Here is a 14,011-nt window from a genome sequence, read left to right as displayed (position 1 = left end):
GATTTTGATACGTGTTAAAGTTTGTGTACTGCTGGGGTCACACAAGGTATGGAGCACCACAAAGACTTCTAATGGTGTATAAGCTATAGCTGGTGTCTTCGGCTATATTTTACTTCTCTCCCTTTTCTCTCTACCTTATATTATTGTTGAATCCAAAAAGGATGAGTTAGTTGTTCTTTGTCATTAGTACATTACTTTCCTGTGGCCTAAATAAACAAGTAATTGAGATCCAAGAAATCTCTTCCTGTATGAATTAACTCATCAAAATTTCAGCCTTACGAGAGGAAGCTGCACAAGTGAATGGAAGCAGTGACACTTATTGTAACTGAACATTTCCTTTTCCACATGTGAAATTAATAGACAACAAACAGCAAATGTGAGAATGAAATTGTAAACAGAACCCAGTGCAATGGAGCTACCAAATCACTCTATGCCACCACATCCCATTAGGGTAGAAGTGAAACCCCAGATCATGAGCTGCAAAATTTCTGAAACTGAATATGCTACCGGAGAAGCTGTTACAATTTTCAGCATTCTCTTTTCGTTTGTCCTTTGCGTATCTCTGTGAGCTCATTGCAGTAGCCAGGAAGAGTTATGAAGTTGGGTGGAGTCAGGGGAGAGGGCAGAATTTGGGAGATAGCTATTGACTTGGAATCGTCATCATATAATACAAATGCAAGCACAGTGGCCTGGATTTGAGGCTGACGAAATGCTTTTTGTCCATATGCCCAGTTTTTAAGGGGTTTTAGAGCCAAGCTTTCCAGAAGAAGGAAAACCTTACTTGTACTCTCCTCTGCACACCTTGTCTCCGTAAGCAGTTAAATGCTTTTTTGTGTGTTGGTGATGAGTTTTGAGGGTTACTATAGCCTTCTAGGTGTTTGACCAAAATAAACGTTAACACACACGAGCTGGATCTATGTAACAGCAAGATAGGAAAGTCTACTTTAATAACATACCCAACAGACATTTTCGAGACATTAAATGTAGATAAAATGGTAACTGTTCAGAGCTGTCTTAAAGCCCATAGAGTCTCATCTCCTTTCCTATTTAGGTTCATGTACTACTTAATATTTATGATTTCTTTATTTTCTTTCTCTCCCTGCTTTTGGTGGTTAGAGTGTAAATTGTTAGTTTCTTTTTATTTTTCTGAGCATTGTCAGCCTCAGAGTTAGAAAACCAAGATGGTCTCACTTCTGAAACTTCTCCCAGTTCCTTTGGTTCTGTATCCCCAGCTGGATTCATGTGTTGATCCAGAAAAGGAGAGGGATATTGCCATGTTTTTTTTTGTTTTTGTTTTGGCAAAGGGCTTGGGACCCTGAGTAGTAAGTAGCAGACTGTCCCAGTGCTAACTAGATAAATCTAGCCTTATAGGCTAGACCAGATGGTGGGTTGGGAGTTGAGCAGTAGAAAGGCCTAATGGTGATAGCAGTGAGTATTTGGATATCATTATTTTATTAGTTAGCAAACAGAACCATCCTTGTGGTCCCTCTTCGGTTTTATGCGTAATGGTGCTGTAGGTATCAGCCCCCAGTTGGCACAATAGCCTAATCAATGTGTTCTGATGCCTTTCTTGATATACACTGTCATCTCATTAGCAACACACAGGGAAAGGAGAACAAATAGAGTTTTACAAATCACTCTTAAGTATCAGATCGCATAAGCCTGGGGGCCTCTGAAAGAGCAATTCCTTGTTTTGTTTTCCTTGAGGTAATTTCCTAGGGAAACTTGCCCTTGACTTTCTTTGGATTACTGCCGTAGATCACCTGGACTCTGGTGAGGGCAGCTGAGCTTGGCTTTTAAAAAATTACCACAATGCCTCTGACAGTGGACATCTCCTTCAAATAAGAGAAACAGTGAAAAGTTTTTTTGCTTGAGGTATATCTAAATGAGACAAAGCCCTGATGAGCTTGGTCTGTTTGAATGTGTTGTGCTGTTCTGCCTGGGCCCATGATGTGGGCACTCTTGTTCTATGCTCACATCAAGGGTAAGCCACTTCTTCCTGGCAGGGAATCACACAGTGGGACTCCGAGAGGGATTCAAATGAAAACTGAAACAAGGCCTATAGGCACAGTGCCAGTTAACATCTCATTGGTCCTGTCGTGTGGAGTGGATGCTCCTCACCAACAGACATTCCTCCACCCTCAGATCTTGCCACCTTACCAGGCTGAGCCTGCTGCCTGCCTGACCCTGCAGTTTGTTCTCAGGAGCTGCTAAGTGCAGACTAGGGCTGTCATGGTCATTGGCATAGAGCATAGTGGGAAATGAAAAGAGCCCTGGCCATCCAGCCGCAGCTGGGCTTTGTTCTGTTTCCTCTCTTGGTAGAGTTAGAGATTAGTATTAGCAAGGAGCTGTTCCAGAAAACTGGTCTCTAGATGTTCCAGTTCTCTTTCTCTTAAATGAGAAAGTAAGATACAAATTTATGAAATGACTTTCTTCTCCAAGGTCACATAACAGGTGTTGAATAGGATTCCTGCCCCAAGAAAGCTCTACCTGTATCACCTTTTTCTTGGAACCAATGGGTTTGCATTTTCATTTATCTTGGTTTTGATCTCTGGGACAATAACAGCTGTTAAATGGTTCTCTAGGAATAATTTTTAATAACTTTTTCCTTATCTAATCTCTCAAGCGGTATTTCCTAAATGTGAACTAAAACTCAGCAGGTGGTTGTGGTGGTGTTGACTATCCTGTAGTTTCCTGCTAAGGTGGGAGAAGAGACATACTTTTCTTGCCTCCTGTGTTTTGTTCATTTGACATTTTAGTTTGAATGAGAAGGTATTCTTTAGCATTTCTAGACAAGGTTCAGGCCCTTAGGAAGTCCCTAAAGTTTCTTGGCCCCAGAATTTTTACAGTATCAACTCCAAAGTTTCTTATCCTCTTTTCTTTCTTTGTCTGATGCAGCTTCCGTGAATGTGCTGGTGCAGAACTGCAAGATCTACAATGATGCCAGCTGTGACATTTCTGCAGATGGCCAGCTCCTGGCAGCTTTCATCCCCAGCAGCCAGAGGGGCTTTCCCGATGAAGGCATCCTGGCAGTGTACTCCCTGGCCCCCCATAACCTGGGCGAAATGCTCTACACCAAGCGATTTGGTAAGGGATAGGAAGCCCAACCTAATGACAGAGGGACGCTGGTGCCTTGGCATGGTCATTGCTAGGTGAGGCACAGCTTGGGTGGGAGTAATGGTCACATACTGCCCCTACCTTCACTGGGGCACAGGCCAGAGAAAGACTGCTTTGCAGGAGTGCTGGCTAGTAACATTGCAGAAGCATCTCAGCATTAGAGTCCTACCGCATGCCCCTGTTACGACGGTCAGGAATAAGGGAGGAGGTGGTTGTAGCACACACATGCACTGCAAGACAGTTTGGCATTGTGTATTTAAAACCTCCCAAAATGTGTCAGCTCTTTGGCAATCCAGCTTTTAAGGAAATAATCAGAAAACTATACAAAGATTTACATACAAGGGTGTTCACAGCAGTGTTACCATACAGAAAAATGTCAAATTGTTGCCTTGAGATTGTTTTTTGTTTGTTTGTTTGTTTGTTTTGCGGGGAGGTGGGGTGGGTGTTTTGTTTTGTTGGTGTCACCTTGAGTCGAATTTAAGTGTTTTTTGTTTTTTTTTTAAGAGTTGACTAAACAAATGATGGTGCAGTGATAGAACTGCTCCATTGGCCCTTAAAATGCTCTTACAGAACAGTGTTCATAATGTATTAAATGAAAAAAGTGGGTTTCAAAATAGTAATTACAGGATGTTAACAATTTTTTTAAATGTTGATAACAATGGTTAACATTTATTAAGTACTTTCTTTCTTTTTTTTTTTTTTTTTTTTTTTTTTTGAGATGGAGTTTTGCTCTTGTTGCCCAGGCTGGAATGTAATGGCGTGATCTCAGCTTACCGCAACCTCCACCTCCCGGGTTCAAGCGATTCTCCTGCCTCAGCCTCCCGAGTAGCTAGGATTACAGGCATGCGCAACCACGCCTGGCTAACTTTGTATTTTTAGTAGAGACGGGGTTTCTCCATGTTAGTCAGGCTGGTCTCAAACTCCCTACCTCAGGTGATCCCCCCACCTCGGCCTCCCAAAGTGCTGGGATTACAGGCATGAGCCACCGCGTTCAGCCTTATTATGTGCTTTCTGTATGTCAAACACTATACTCAGTATGTATATGCCTTCTCATCATACTCCTCACTACAGTCCTATGAGATAACACCAGGATGAGCAAGTGAATATGAAGATTAGAGAAAAAGACAAGAGTAAGAGTGAAAGTTGTTTCCTTGGAATGGCCAGAAGCCTAGGAAATATTTCTCTGTTTTGTTGGCCCTCAGGTCCCAATGCCATTTCGGTGAGCCTGTCCCCAATGGGCAGATATGTAATGGTGGGCTTGGCCTCACGAAGGATCCTGCTGCACCCCTCCACAGAGCACATGGTGGCCCAGGTCTTCAGGCTGCAACAGGCCCATGGTGGAGAGACCTCCATGAGGGTGAGTGCCATTGCTTGTGCCTTCACTGTATGGCAGCTGCCCTAGGCTTGGAAGGGTAATGAGGGGACAGTGGTGTGACCTCCCATCCAGGACCAGAGCTATCACACAGTCATAAGGAGTAAGGAAGGGCTGTAGTCAAGCCCATCCATGACCAGCAGGCTTCATTTGTGGAAGCTCTGGACTATCAAAGGCCCTTCCTCACACCCTAGAATATGTGCTGCATTCCCCAGAGGCCTGCAAGTATCTTCAGATAAACTGAATACTTCCTTAATTCTACGTGAAACTTTTAATCTGGAGATGCGTAAAGGACCCAATGAAATGCTTATTTTTAAAGCTTTGTGTGTGTGTGTGTGTGTGTGTGTGAGGAAACAAGCTGTAAAAAGTAATAGTATGCCATGAAATGTTTTTTTTTCTGTGGGTTACAATTATGATGGAAGATGAAGACTTTAGGCAGTTGCTGTATTCTTAATCATCCCATTCATTTCACCAGTGGAGAAAAGGTCCTGTCTAGGACCCTGTCTTGTCTAAGGCACGTCTCTCTTATATTGCCATAAAAGCCTTCTGGGCATCCTGTGGTTCGTGGCCTTTTGGCCTCAGCCGGACTAACGTGCCTGAGTGAACGTCCCACGTCCCATAGGTGCTCATTTAGCCAGGGTTTTGTCAAGGGGATTCAAGCATTTGAACAGTTCTCTAATTAGATAGTATTCAAGCTTTGTCAGAAGCCAAGAACCTGTGAATTTCCTTAGTACTTTGTGCAATCTGTACCATTTATAGTTGGATGTACTTGTTGGTCCATTTTTTGTCTTCTTTAGCTGTGTAGTGTATGTGTTTAATCCACCCAGTTCGCTTCAGTGTAAGCTCCTTAGAGGGATATCCCTCAGGTCCCTCATTTAGTGCTGTGCATGTAGATGGTTGTTGAATATCTGGAATGGGAAGCATTTGTTTTAAATAAAAAAACTAGAGATAGCACCCATTATATACAAAGTGATAGAAAGTGGGTGGCCTGGTGTGGTCCTTTCCTCTCCAGCCTCTTCTCCCTCCTGTCTCCTACAGATATCCTCTGTCCAACTACACTGAGCCACTTTTCAAGCTTCTTGAATTTGTCAAAGTGCCTTCTTGCCAGGGTACCTTTACTTGGAATGCCCTCCTGTCCCCTGTCTCCAGCTACCTGCAAGCTTTTTACTTTCTGTGGCATCCATCTTAATAGAATTGATCACTCGTTCCTTGTGCTATCATTGTACCTCTTACACATTCTCATGTCAGTACTTGTCACACCAAACTGCAGTTATTTGTTGCCATGTCACTCTCTTCTCCTGGGCTGTGAGCTCCTTGAGAATAGAGACTGTGTCTGTTTTATCTTTATGAAGTCCAAGAACTTCATGCGGAACCTGACATTTAGTAGAAAGTGAATGAATGAATGAAAGAGAATCTCAAAAAAAATAAACAAATAAAAATAAAGCATCCTCCTTATCATTTCTAGGTGGTAACTAGCAGAACCAATGATGGGTAACATAACATCATGTCCCACCAAGCTTCTGAAAGGAAAACAAGTCATTCTCTCCTCTTGATATCACAATGACAAGAAAGTTCTGATCTTGAATTCCATATGGCTGGAAATATTTGACATTGGGTGAATAGGAGATGTCATTGTGGGATGTTCATCAAGTCTATTTTCTTATCTAGATAATTGAGGATGGAAGTTGAGTTTTCATTTAAATATTCTTCTTTTGCTTCTCTTAAGCAGACTTGGCTGGTAAAAGCACCTGGTCTTTGCTTTTCACCACCTGGAATCCCAGTCCCAACAGCTGCTCTTCTAACCCTTCCGGCCTAATTGTGGAATAATTGTTTAAATCATTAAGAGACAGAATCTGATGTTGGTAGCTCTGACAGACCTCTCTAGCTTCTTTCATAAGCCAGGGCTCTTGCCCAGCTCCTGCACACAGCCTGCCAGTTCTCCATCTTAGCACAGTTCCACTTTTCCATAGTAGCCAGAAACATCTGGCTGAAGACAAACAGTTACAAAGCAGAAGCCAAGGTGATGGGATCTGTTGTCACATATGGGGCTGGCAGCTCAAGGAATGTAGTTCTCTGCTGAGATGAGGTAATCCAGTCAGCCCCTGGCTGTCCTGCCAAGGGTCTCAAGGCAGCTAGCCAGCAGCTGCATGCTTGGTGACTGGAGCTACTACTACTGCCAGGCTGCCTGGTGAACCTTTTTTGATTCTCAGTAGGTACCATCTGCCACCAAGCACTAAGAAAGGGAGCTGAAGTACCTAGAAAGTTCCCATTTGGGAAGTGTTCCTGTCACCCAAGAGACAGGATCAAGGCATCTCAACAAGGTTTAGGTCAACCAAGTGTCCACCCAGTCTGACTTTAAACCCCCATGCTACAGAAAGGTTTCTGGTTTTCCAGGTCTTGGTTGCCCGTTACGTCCAAAGGCACCAGATCACTTAGCAAATGTCCCTGAATTCAGTGATTGGTGGAAGGGAAGACACCAGCTTTTTTGGATAGCTGTGCTGTATCACCGTTTAAGGCAAGAAGTGAATTTTTGTCTGAGAACAGGGAGCAAGGGTTTAATGGGACAGTACAGCATCTCCCTCTTTGCACAGGTAAGTTTAGGTGGGTGTCTCCATCTCTAATGTCAAGCTCTGACCATAAAGGAATGCTTTAGTGGGTAATGGGCCTGTCCTAGAGCTTTGCTACCCAGAATTCCCCTTCTGTCTGGTGTTACCTCTTGGAATTCACTGTGGTAATGTTCAGAGAGGCAAATGTGTTGGGCCAACAGACATTCCCAGGAGAACATCCTCCAGAGCATTGTTTTATTTTAAGATGGCACTAAGTGACATCTCTCCCCAAGAGATGATCTCTGACACAATCCCATATGAAAACTCTTCTGAAAATGAATTGCTAATTGCTATTAGCCTTGATGCACTTACTCTAAGCAGTTCTTCAGACTTCTGGATCAGTGCTTCTCAAACTGTGGTTCTTGGACAACTTACAGTAGAACTGCATGGGTCCTTATTAAAATACAGATCCATGTCAGACCTAAAATCAGAATAAGAATGGGAGTCAGAGGGACCCAGGATTAGTATTTTTAAAACAAGATTTCTTCATTTTAGGTGTCTGCCCTCAGCCTCCTCAGCAAGGCAGAGTCAGTCTCAGGTCTACTTGCCATTGTGGTTTTGTGCATGGTGCTTTGATTCTTTGCTAACTATGTTGCAGGCACAGTGGTGTTTGTCTTCTGTTTCCTACCAAACTCAGCTTTTTGGCTGTCTGCGCCTCACCTCCCATCTTTTCTAGGCTGTTGCTGCTTTCCAGGTTTCTCCCTTGAATAGCTGTATGTGCTGGAGTCTTTTCTTTATGTTGAATCATTTTAATTTTTTCCTTATTTCTAGGATCTAGGGTCCTTTTGATCTTTCCCTTCTCTGTTTATCGTGTTAGTCCTCCCAGTTTTAATGATGGGTAAGTCAGGAAAGTAAGACTGGGCACATATTTTCTCTCTCCCTTCCCACTGTCCATTTGTGATTCCTCCAGACTGGATATGCTACTCTCTATGACTCAGAATCTTATTTTCTGTCTGATTCCCTTCTACTTGAGCCAGAGAGGGCTTTTTGTTAATTTTTGTTTTGTTTTTAGGTTAAGCTTTTAGAGACTGCTGAGCTGAAGTTTTGCTGAATTCTCAAAACACTAAACTGCCTGTGTTCCCTCTCGGCTTTCATTTTCTAATTGGAACCAGGCACAGTATTGTAACAGAGAACTGCAATTAATTTTCTAAAATAGTGGCAACTTGCACAGTATAATAACTTTGGTTGTAACCAAGTGAAAGCATAATAACAAAAATACAAAATTACTAATGAAACCAGAAAGAGTCATATACCACATTCTTCCTTTAGTTTGTATCTCAGTAAGTGCTGTGTTACTTAGGAATAGGGGCAGAAGCCTGCAACTGGGCAGGGAGGTTCAGGGCCATGAGGACGAAGCTAGGGCATTTTGAGCTAGAAAGCAAGAATAAGGATTAGTGCTTTCAACACTGGAATTAACATGGACCACCCCCACCTCCCAATAAGTGGGGATTACAGGCACATAAGTGGTTTAGTAAGAAGTGGAAAAGATCCTCATTGCCTAATCGCTGCAGATCCTAGAGGCACTAGGAACTTGAATCTCACCGGGCGTAGTTTGCTTTTCTCTCAGGTCATTTTATTGGCAGAAGGGATGACTAAGGACACCTTCATTTGACTTGGGTTGAGGAGGAAGCTCTGGGATAGAATGCAGTTTTGCTCCCCCTTCTCCATGGAACAGTATTATGGTCTTTAAGGGAAAGCCTCCAATACCTAAGGGTCAATTTTATTGAAAGCTTTTTCTTTGTGGCTGTGTGGTAAAACCATAGCCAACAGTTGAGTGAGTGTTACCCAGACAAATCAATAGTTCGTAGGACACATTGAAAAGAAAGTATCCATCTCTCTCCCTCTCCTCTTCTTCCCCTCCCCATTCCCCTTCTTCTTTCTTCCTTTCTTGACCTAAGAGTTTTGCTGGTCAGTAGTGGACTATCCCTTTATACCCCTTCTCCCTCTAGAGCGCTAGCAATATGCCTCCCCCTCACCCTAAACAGGTCCCAGGCAGCAGGGAAGGAAAGCATATTTGTTACTTTTTTTTTTTTTTTTTTTTGAGATGGAGTCTCCCTCTGTCGCCCAGGCAGGAGTGCAGTGGCACAACCTTGGCTCACTGCAACCTCTGCCACCTGGGTTCAAGTGATTCTCCTGCCTCAGCCTCCTGATTAGCTGGGTCTACAGGCACTCGCTACCACTCCCGGCTAATTTTTGTATTTTTAGTAGAGACAGGGTTTCACTATGTTGACCAGGCTGGTCTCGAACTCCTGACCTCAGGTGATCCGCCCACCTCTGCCTCCCAAAGTGCTGGGATTACAGGCATGAGCCACCGCTCCGGCCTGTTACCATTTTTTATAGACCTACATCCCACCCAAATCTGATTGCACAGCAGTTATCAATGTGTGCCCCCAGGGGACCACATCAGCATCTCTAGGGAACTTATTAGAAATGCAGATTCTCAGCCCCACTTAAGATCTGCTGAGTCAGAAACTCTGGGGGCGAGGCCCAGCCATGTGTGTTTTAACAAGCCTTCCTGATGACTCTTCGCGCTAAGTTAAGAACGAACCATGGGCTGTAGGGCGATTCCATCTAGACCTTGCCTGTCAATGTATCTTGATCCTTTCCGCTTTTGTTCTTGCTCTATCTCTTACTATCTCTGAAAATAAACATTAGGTTGCTTGCTTTCTTTTATACCGTTGGGTATCCATCCTTACAGAGACTAATGATGGCTGCTGCTGCTGCTGCTGCTGCTGCTGCTGCTGATCATTATTATTATAAGTTCATTAAAATGAACCATAGAAAAAACCTGGGATCTAGACTTCTCAAATTAGTGGTAACTATAGTTGTGGCTTAGATCCTGGGTCAGGATGAGTGCCCAGTGCTGTCAGCACTGACCAGAATTTATATAACTTCACAAATATAGGCTCTTTTGACTTGTCCCAGCTTTATTCTTCAATCTACAAACTTTATTATGACTCTCTCCTTCCCTGCCCTTGAATTGAGCTTATAATATAGTCCTAATCATCTGTGCTTCCCTATATTCTGCAAGTTTGATTTCCAAAAGTGACCTAGAATTCTAGTTCAATCCAGAGTATTCTCTAGAAATCTAAGGAAACTGAGCCTTTTCTTAATCGTGTCTGGACTTGGGGGTGGCAAATACCAAAAATAATGATATTTTATTTTTGTATCCTGGAAGGGTACTATTTCTTCAAGGGGAGATTGGGATAAAAGACAGATGGCTTTGTTGTCAGAAATGATTTACTTCTTCCTAAAATTTTGTCCTCATTAATTTTCTTAAAGCTGCCTGTCAGTTGATTAAAAGCTGCTTCCGCTGCAATTATCTTAAAGTTGACTTCTGAGATGTGGTACAAAGCATCTATCCTCAAAAAGTTCTTTTCTTCAGAACATTGTAGGAAAAGGGGGAAGGGGTATAGGAGAAGTAAGAGGTGTCTCTGGTGTGATTTGTCAGAGAAGGGAGGGGGGCAAGATAAAAATTAAAAATAACACTAGAACTGCAGTCAGAGCCATTCATTTAGGAAATTTTTCCATGACAGATTCACCAACTCTGACAGTGTCTTTCCTCTGTGGCCTCTTAGTAGAGTGCAGTCTATGCTGCATTTTATTCTCTTCACTCAAAAAAACTTTATTGAGCCCCTATCATTGGTCTAGGAATGCAGCAGTGAACAAAATGGACCTAGTCCCTTCCTCTGTAGTGCGTCCATATGCAATGCCTGGCTTCTTCTGGTCTTTTCACTGCCATCTCCCCAGCCCTCACTGTGCTTAGTTAGCTGCGGGAGGCATGCAACGTTTGCTTCCTAAGTGTGTGTTACTTTGAAATCTCATGTGCCCTGGGTTTCTCTGCATGTCCACGCATGTGCACCCTGCTCACCACCACTATCACTGTAACAGCCCATTACTCAGTATGCCCTAATTGAATCAAGGTAGTAATGAGATAATCCTGAAAATAGGGAGCATCTTACTCATTTCCACGATGTTTTCTTTCTTTTTTTTTTTTTTTATTTTGAGATGGAGTCTCGCCGCAGCCTCCCGAGTAGCTGGGACTACAGGAGCCCACCACCACGCCCGGCTAATTTTTTTGTATTTTTAGTAGAGACGGGGTTTCACCATGTTAGCCAGGATGGTCTTGATCTCCTGGCCTCGTGATCCGCCCGCCTCAGCCTCCCAAAGTGCTGGGATTACAGGCGTGAGACACCACGCCCAGCCCGCTGTTTTCTTTTTTTTTGTTTTTGAGGTGGAGTTTCGCTCTTGTTGCACAGGCTGGAGTGCAATGGCATGATCTCGGCTCACTGCAACCTCTGCCTTCTGGGTTCAAGTGATTTTCCTGCCTCAGCCTCCCGAGTAGCTGGGATTACAGGTGCATGCCACCACCCCGGCTAATTTCTGTATTTTTAGTAGAGACAGGGATTCACCATGTTGGTCAGGCTGGTCTCGAACTCCTGACCTCATGATCCACCTGCCTCAGCCTCCCAAAGTGCTGGGATCACAGGCGTGAGCTACCGCGCCCGGCCTCGTTTCCACAGTTCTAACCGATATCAATGAGTTTCTCCAGGTTCTAGTTCCAGCACTGAGACATGATGAGAGGTTCCCAGTAGATAGTTTAAAAAGTGAAAGGCAAAACATCCTTTTTTTCAAGAATTGGTAGGAAAATCAATTCATATATTTATAAAAACTGAAAGTATTTAATATAATCCCTGTCCTGAACAGAGAAATACTACTTCTTACACACACACACACACACACACACACACACAAATGGATCAAGCAAAAGATACAGAAGCATTGTCTTATCCAAGGTGAATCTCTAGAACTCATTAGACCATTTCCTTTGAGATGTAGAAAGCCACAGAAGTTCAAGAACTTGTGTTGTGCTCTGTGCCCAGAGATGTGGAAACCAGAGTAATTGATTTCTTTCTATTTATTTTTTGAGATAGAGTTTCACTCTGTTGCCCAGGCTGGAGTGCAGTGGCGTGATCTCGGCTAACTGCAACCTCTGCCGCCCGGGTTCAAGCAATTCTCCTGCCTCAGCCTCCCAGGTAGCTGGGATTATAGGCACCTGCCACCACGCCTGGCTAATTTTTGTATTTTTAGTAGAGATGGGGTTTCACCATCTTGGTCAGGCTGGTCTTGAACTCCTGACCTCGTGATTCACCCACCTCGGCCTCCCAAAGTGCTGGGATTACAGGCATGAGCCACTACGCCTGGCCTATTTGTTTAAAATTTTTTTTAAGACACAGGATCTCACCCACGGTGGAGTGCAGTGGCACTATCATAGCTCACTGTAAATTTTAATAACTGGGCTCAAGCAATCCTCCCACCTCAGCCTCCCAAGTAGCTAGGATTAGAGGTATGTGCCACCATGCCTGGCTGTTTATTTGGAGACACACAGATCCTGCTGTGTCAGCTAGGTTGGTCTTGAACTCCTGGTGCCAGGTGATCTTCCTATCTCGGCCACCCAAAGTGCTGGGACTACAGGCAGGAGCCATCACGCCCAGCGAGTATAATTTCTGGGAATTCCAGAAGCCATGAGTGCCTCAGTATTTCTTTTAGCACAGAAGTAGATTCCTCAGCTGAAGTAATCTCTGTGCTTTGATCCTAATGGCCAGGGGTGGCCTTTGGAAAGCGGCGGGCCAATTGAAAAATAAAAAGCTTGTCCTCTGACTGTCTTTGGGGTCTCCTTCAGGAACAAATGAATAAGACAAAGTTTGTAGGACTCAGCAAATCATAGGAGGTTGCCTAGAAATGCCTTGAAGGCAGCACATTGTCAATAGTAACAAAGGGCAACAAATTTGAACAAATTAAAAAAAAAAAAAGGCTGTTTGCTGTTTGCCCTTTTTTTCTGCTGGGAGAGAGCTTTGGTTTGGATATGTGCGATCTAGGGATTTGTTCCTGCTTCAAAGGGGGAGAGTTAGGTGACTTGGTATTTTGATTTTTTAAAAATTTCCAAACAAAGCTATGATTTGGGTTTTTAAATAATCACTTTAAAAATTGGATGCACTGGCTGGGCACAGTGGCTCATGCCTGTAATCCCAACACTTTGGGAGGCTGAGGCGGGTGGATCACCTGAGATTAGGAGTTCGAGACCAGCCTGGCCAACTTGGAGATACCCCATCTCAACTAAAAATACAAAATTAACCAGGCGTGGTGGCCCATGCCTGTAATCCCAGCTACTCGGGAGGCTGAGGCAGGAGAATCGCTTGAACCCAGGAGGCAGAGGTTACGGTGAGCTGATACCGTGCCAGTGCACTCCAGCCTGGGCAGCAAGAGCGGAACTCCATCTCAAAAAAAAAAAAAAAAAAATGGGTGCACTGCCTGTGAGTTAGTCCTGCTCTGTCAGAACAGTAAAAATTTAAAAATAATAAAAATTGACTGGGCACGGTGGCTCACGCCTGTAATCCCAGCACTTTGGGAGGCCGAGGCGGGCAGATCACAAGGTCAGGAGATCAAGACCATCCTGGCTAATACGGTGAAACCCCGTCTCTACTAAAAATACAAAAAATTAGCCGGGCATGGTGGCAGGCGCCTGTAGTCCCAGCTACTCAGGAGGCTGAGGCAGGAGAATGGCATGAACCCAGGAGGCGGAGCTTGCGGTGAGCCAAGATCGCACCACTGCACTCCAGCCTGGGCGACAGAGCGAGACTCCATGTCAAAAAATAAAAAAAATAAAATAATAAAAATTATAAAAATTACATCAACATTTTGTGAATTCTGAATTCCAACATAGAATATAAAGGTTTGGAGACAGTAAAAGAAATTAAAGTTTTTGAAAAGCAATCAGACTTTCCTAGGGGTGAAGAAACGCAATAATTCATTGATCTAAGCAGATCAACAGCTGGAAAAGAAGAAAAGATGGCCAAGGTATCTCTCCCACTGCCACTCTAGGATATGTGCATTTCTCAGCCTGTGACAAGATATG

At 43.7% G+C, this 14,011-nt stretch overlaps 1 protein-coding gene across 24 annotated transcripts in view; it reads left to right on the top strand.

The window, feature by feature from the left end:
- AMBRA1 (autophagy and beclin 1 regulator 1) overlaps positions 1-14,011 on the top strand; it is a 205,014-nt gene that overhangs the window by 164,208 nt on the left and 26,795 nt on the right. For all 24 annotated transcript variants that reach the window (XM_055354792.2, XM_019037126.3, XM_019037124.3 and 21 more), the window contains 2 exons: positions 2,899-3,087; positions 4,320-4,474. In XM_055354792.2, the coding sequence (XP_055210767.1) occupies positions 2,899-3,087; positions 4,320-4,474 (344 nt within the window). The remainder of the gene's footprint in view (positions 1-2,898; positions 3,088-4,319; positions 4,475-14,011) is intronic.

The sequence above is a fragment of the Gorilla gorilla genome, chromosome 9, assembly GCF_029281585.2.
Source record: "Gorilla gorilla gorilla isolate KB3781 chromosome 9, NHGRI_mGorGor1-v2.1_pri, whole genome shotgun sequence".
NCBI classification, from domain to species: domain Eukaryota; kingdom Metazoa; phylum Chordata; class Mammalia; order Primates; family Hominidae; genus Gorilla; species Gorilla gorilla.
Note: the sequence above shows the minus strand (reverse complement) of the source record. Positions and strands in the feature narration are given on the sequence as shown.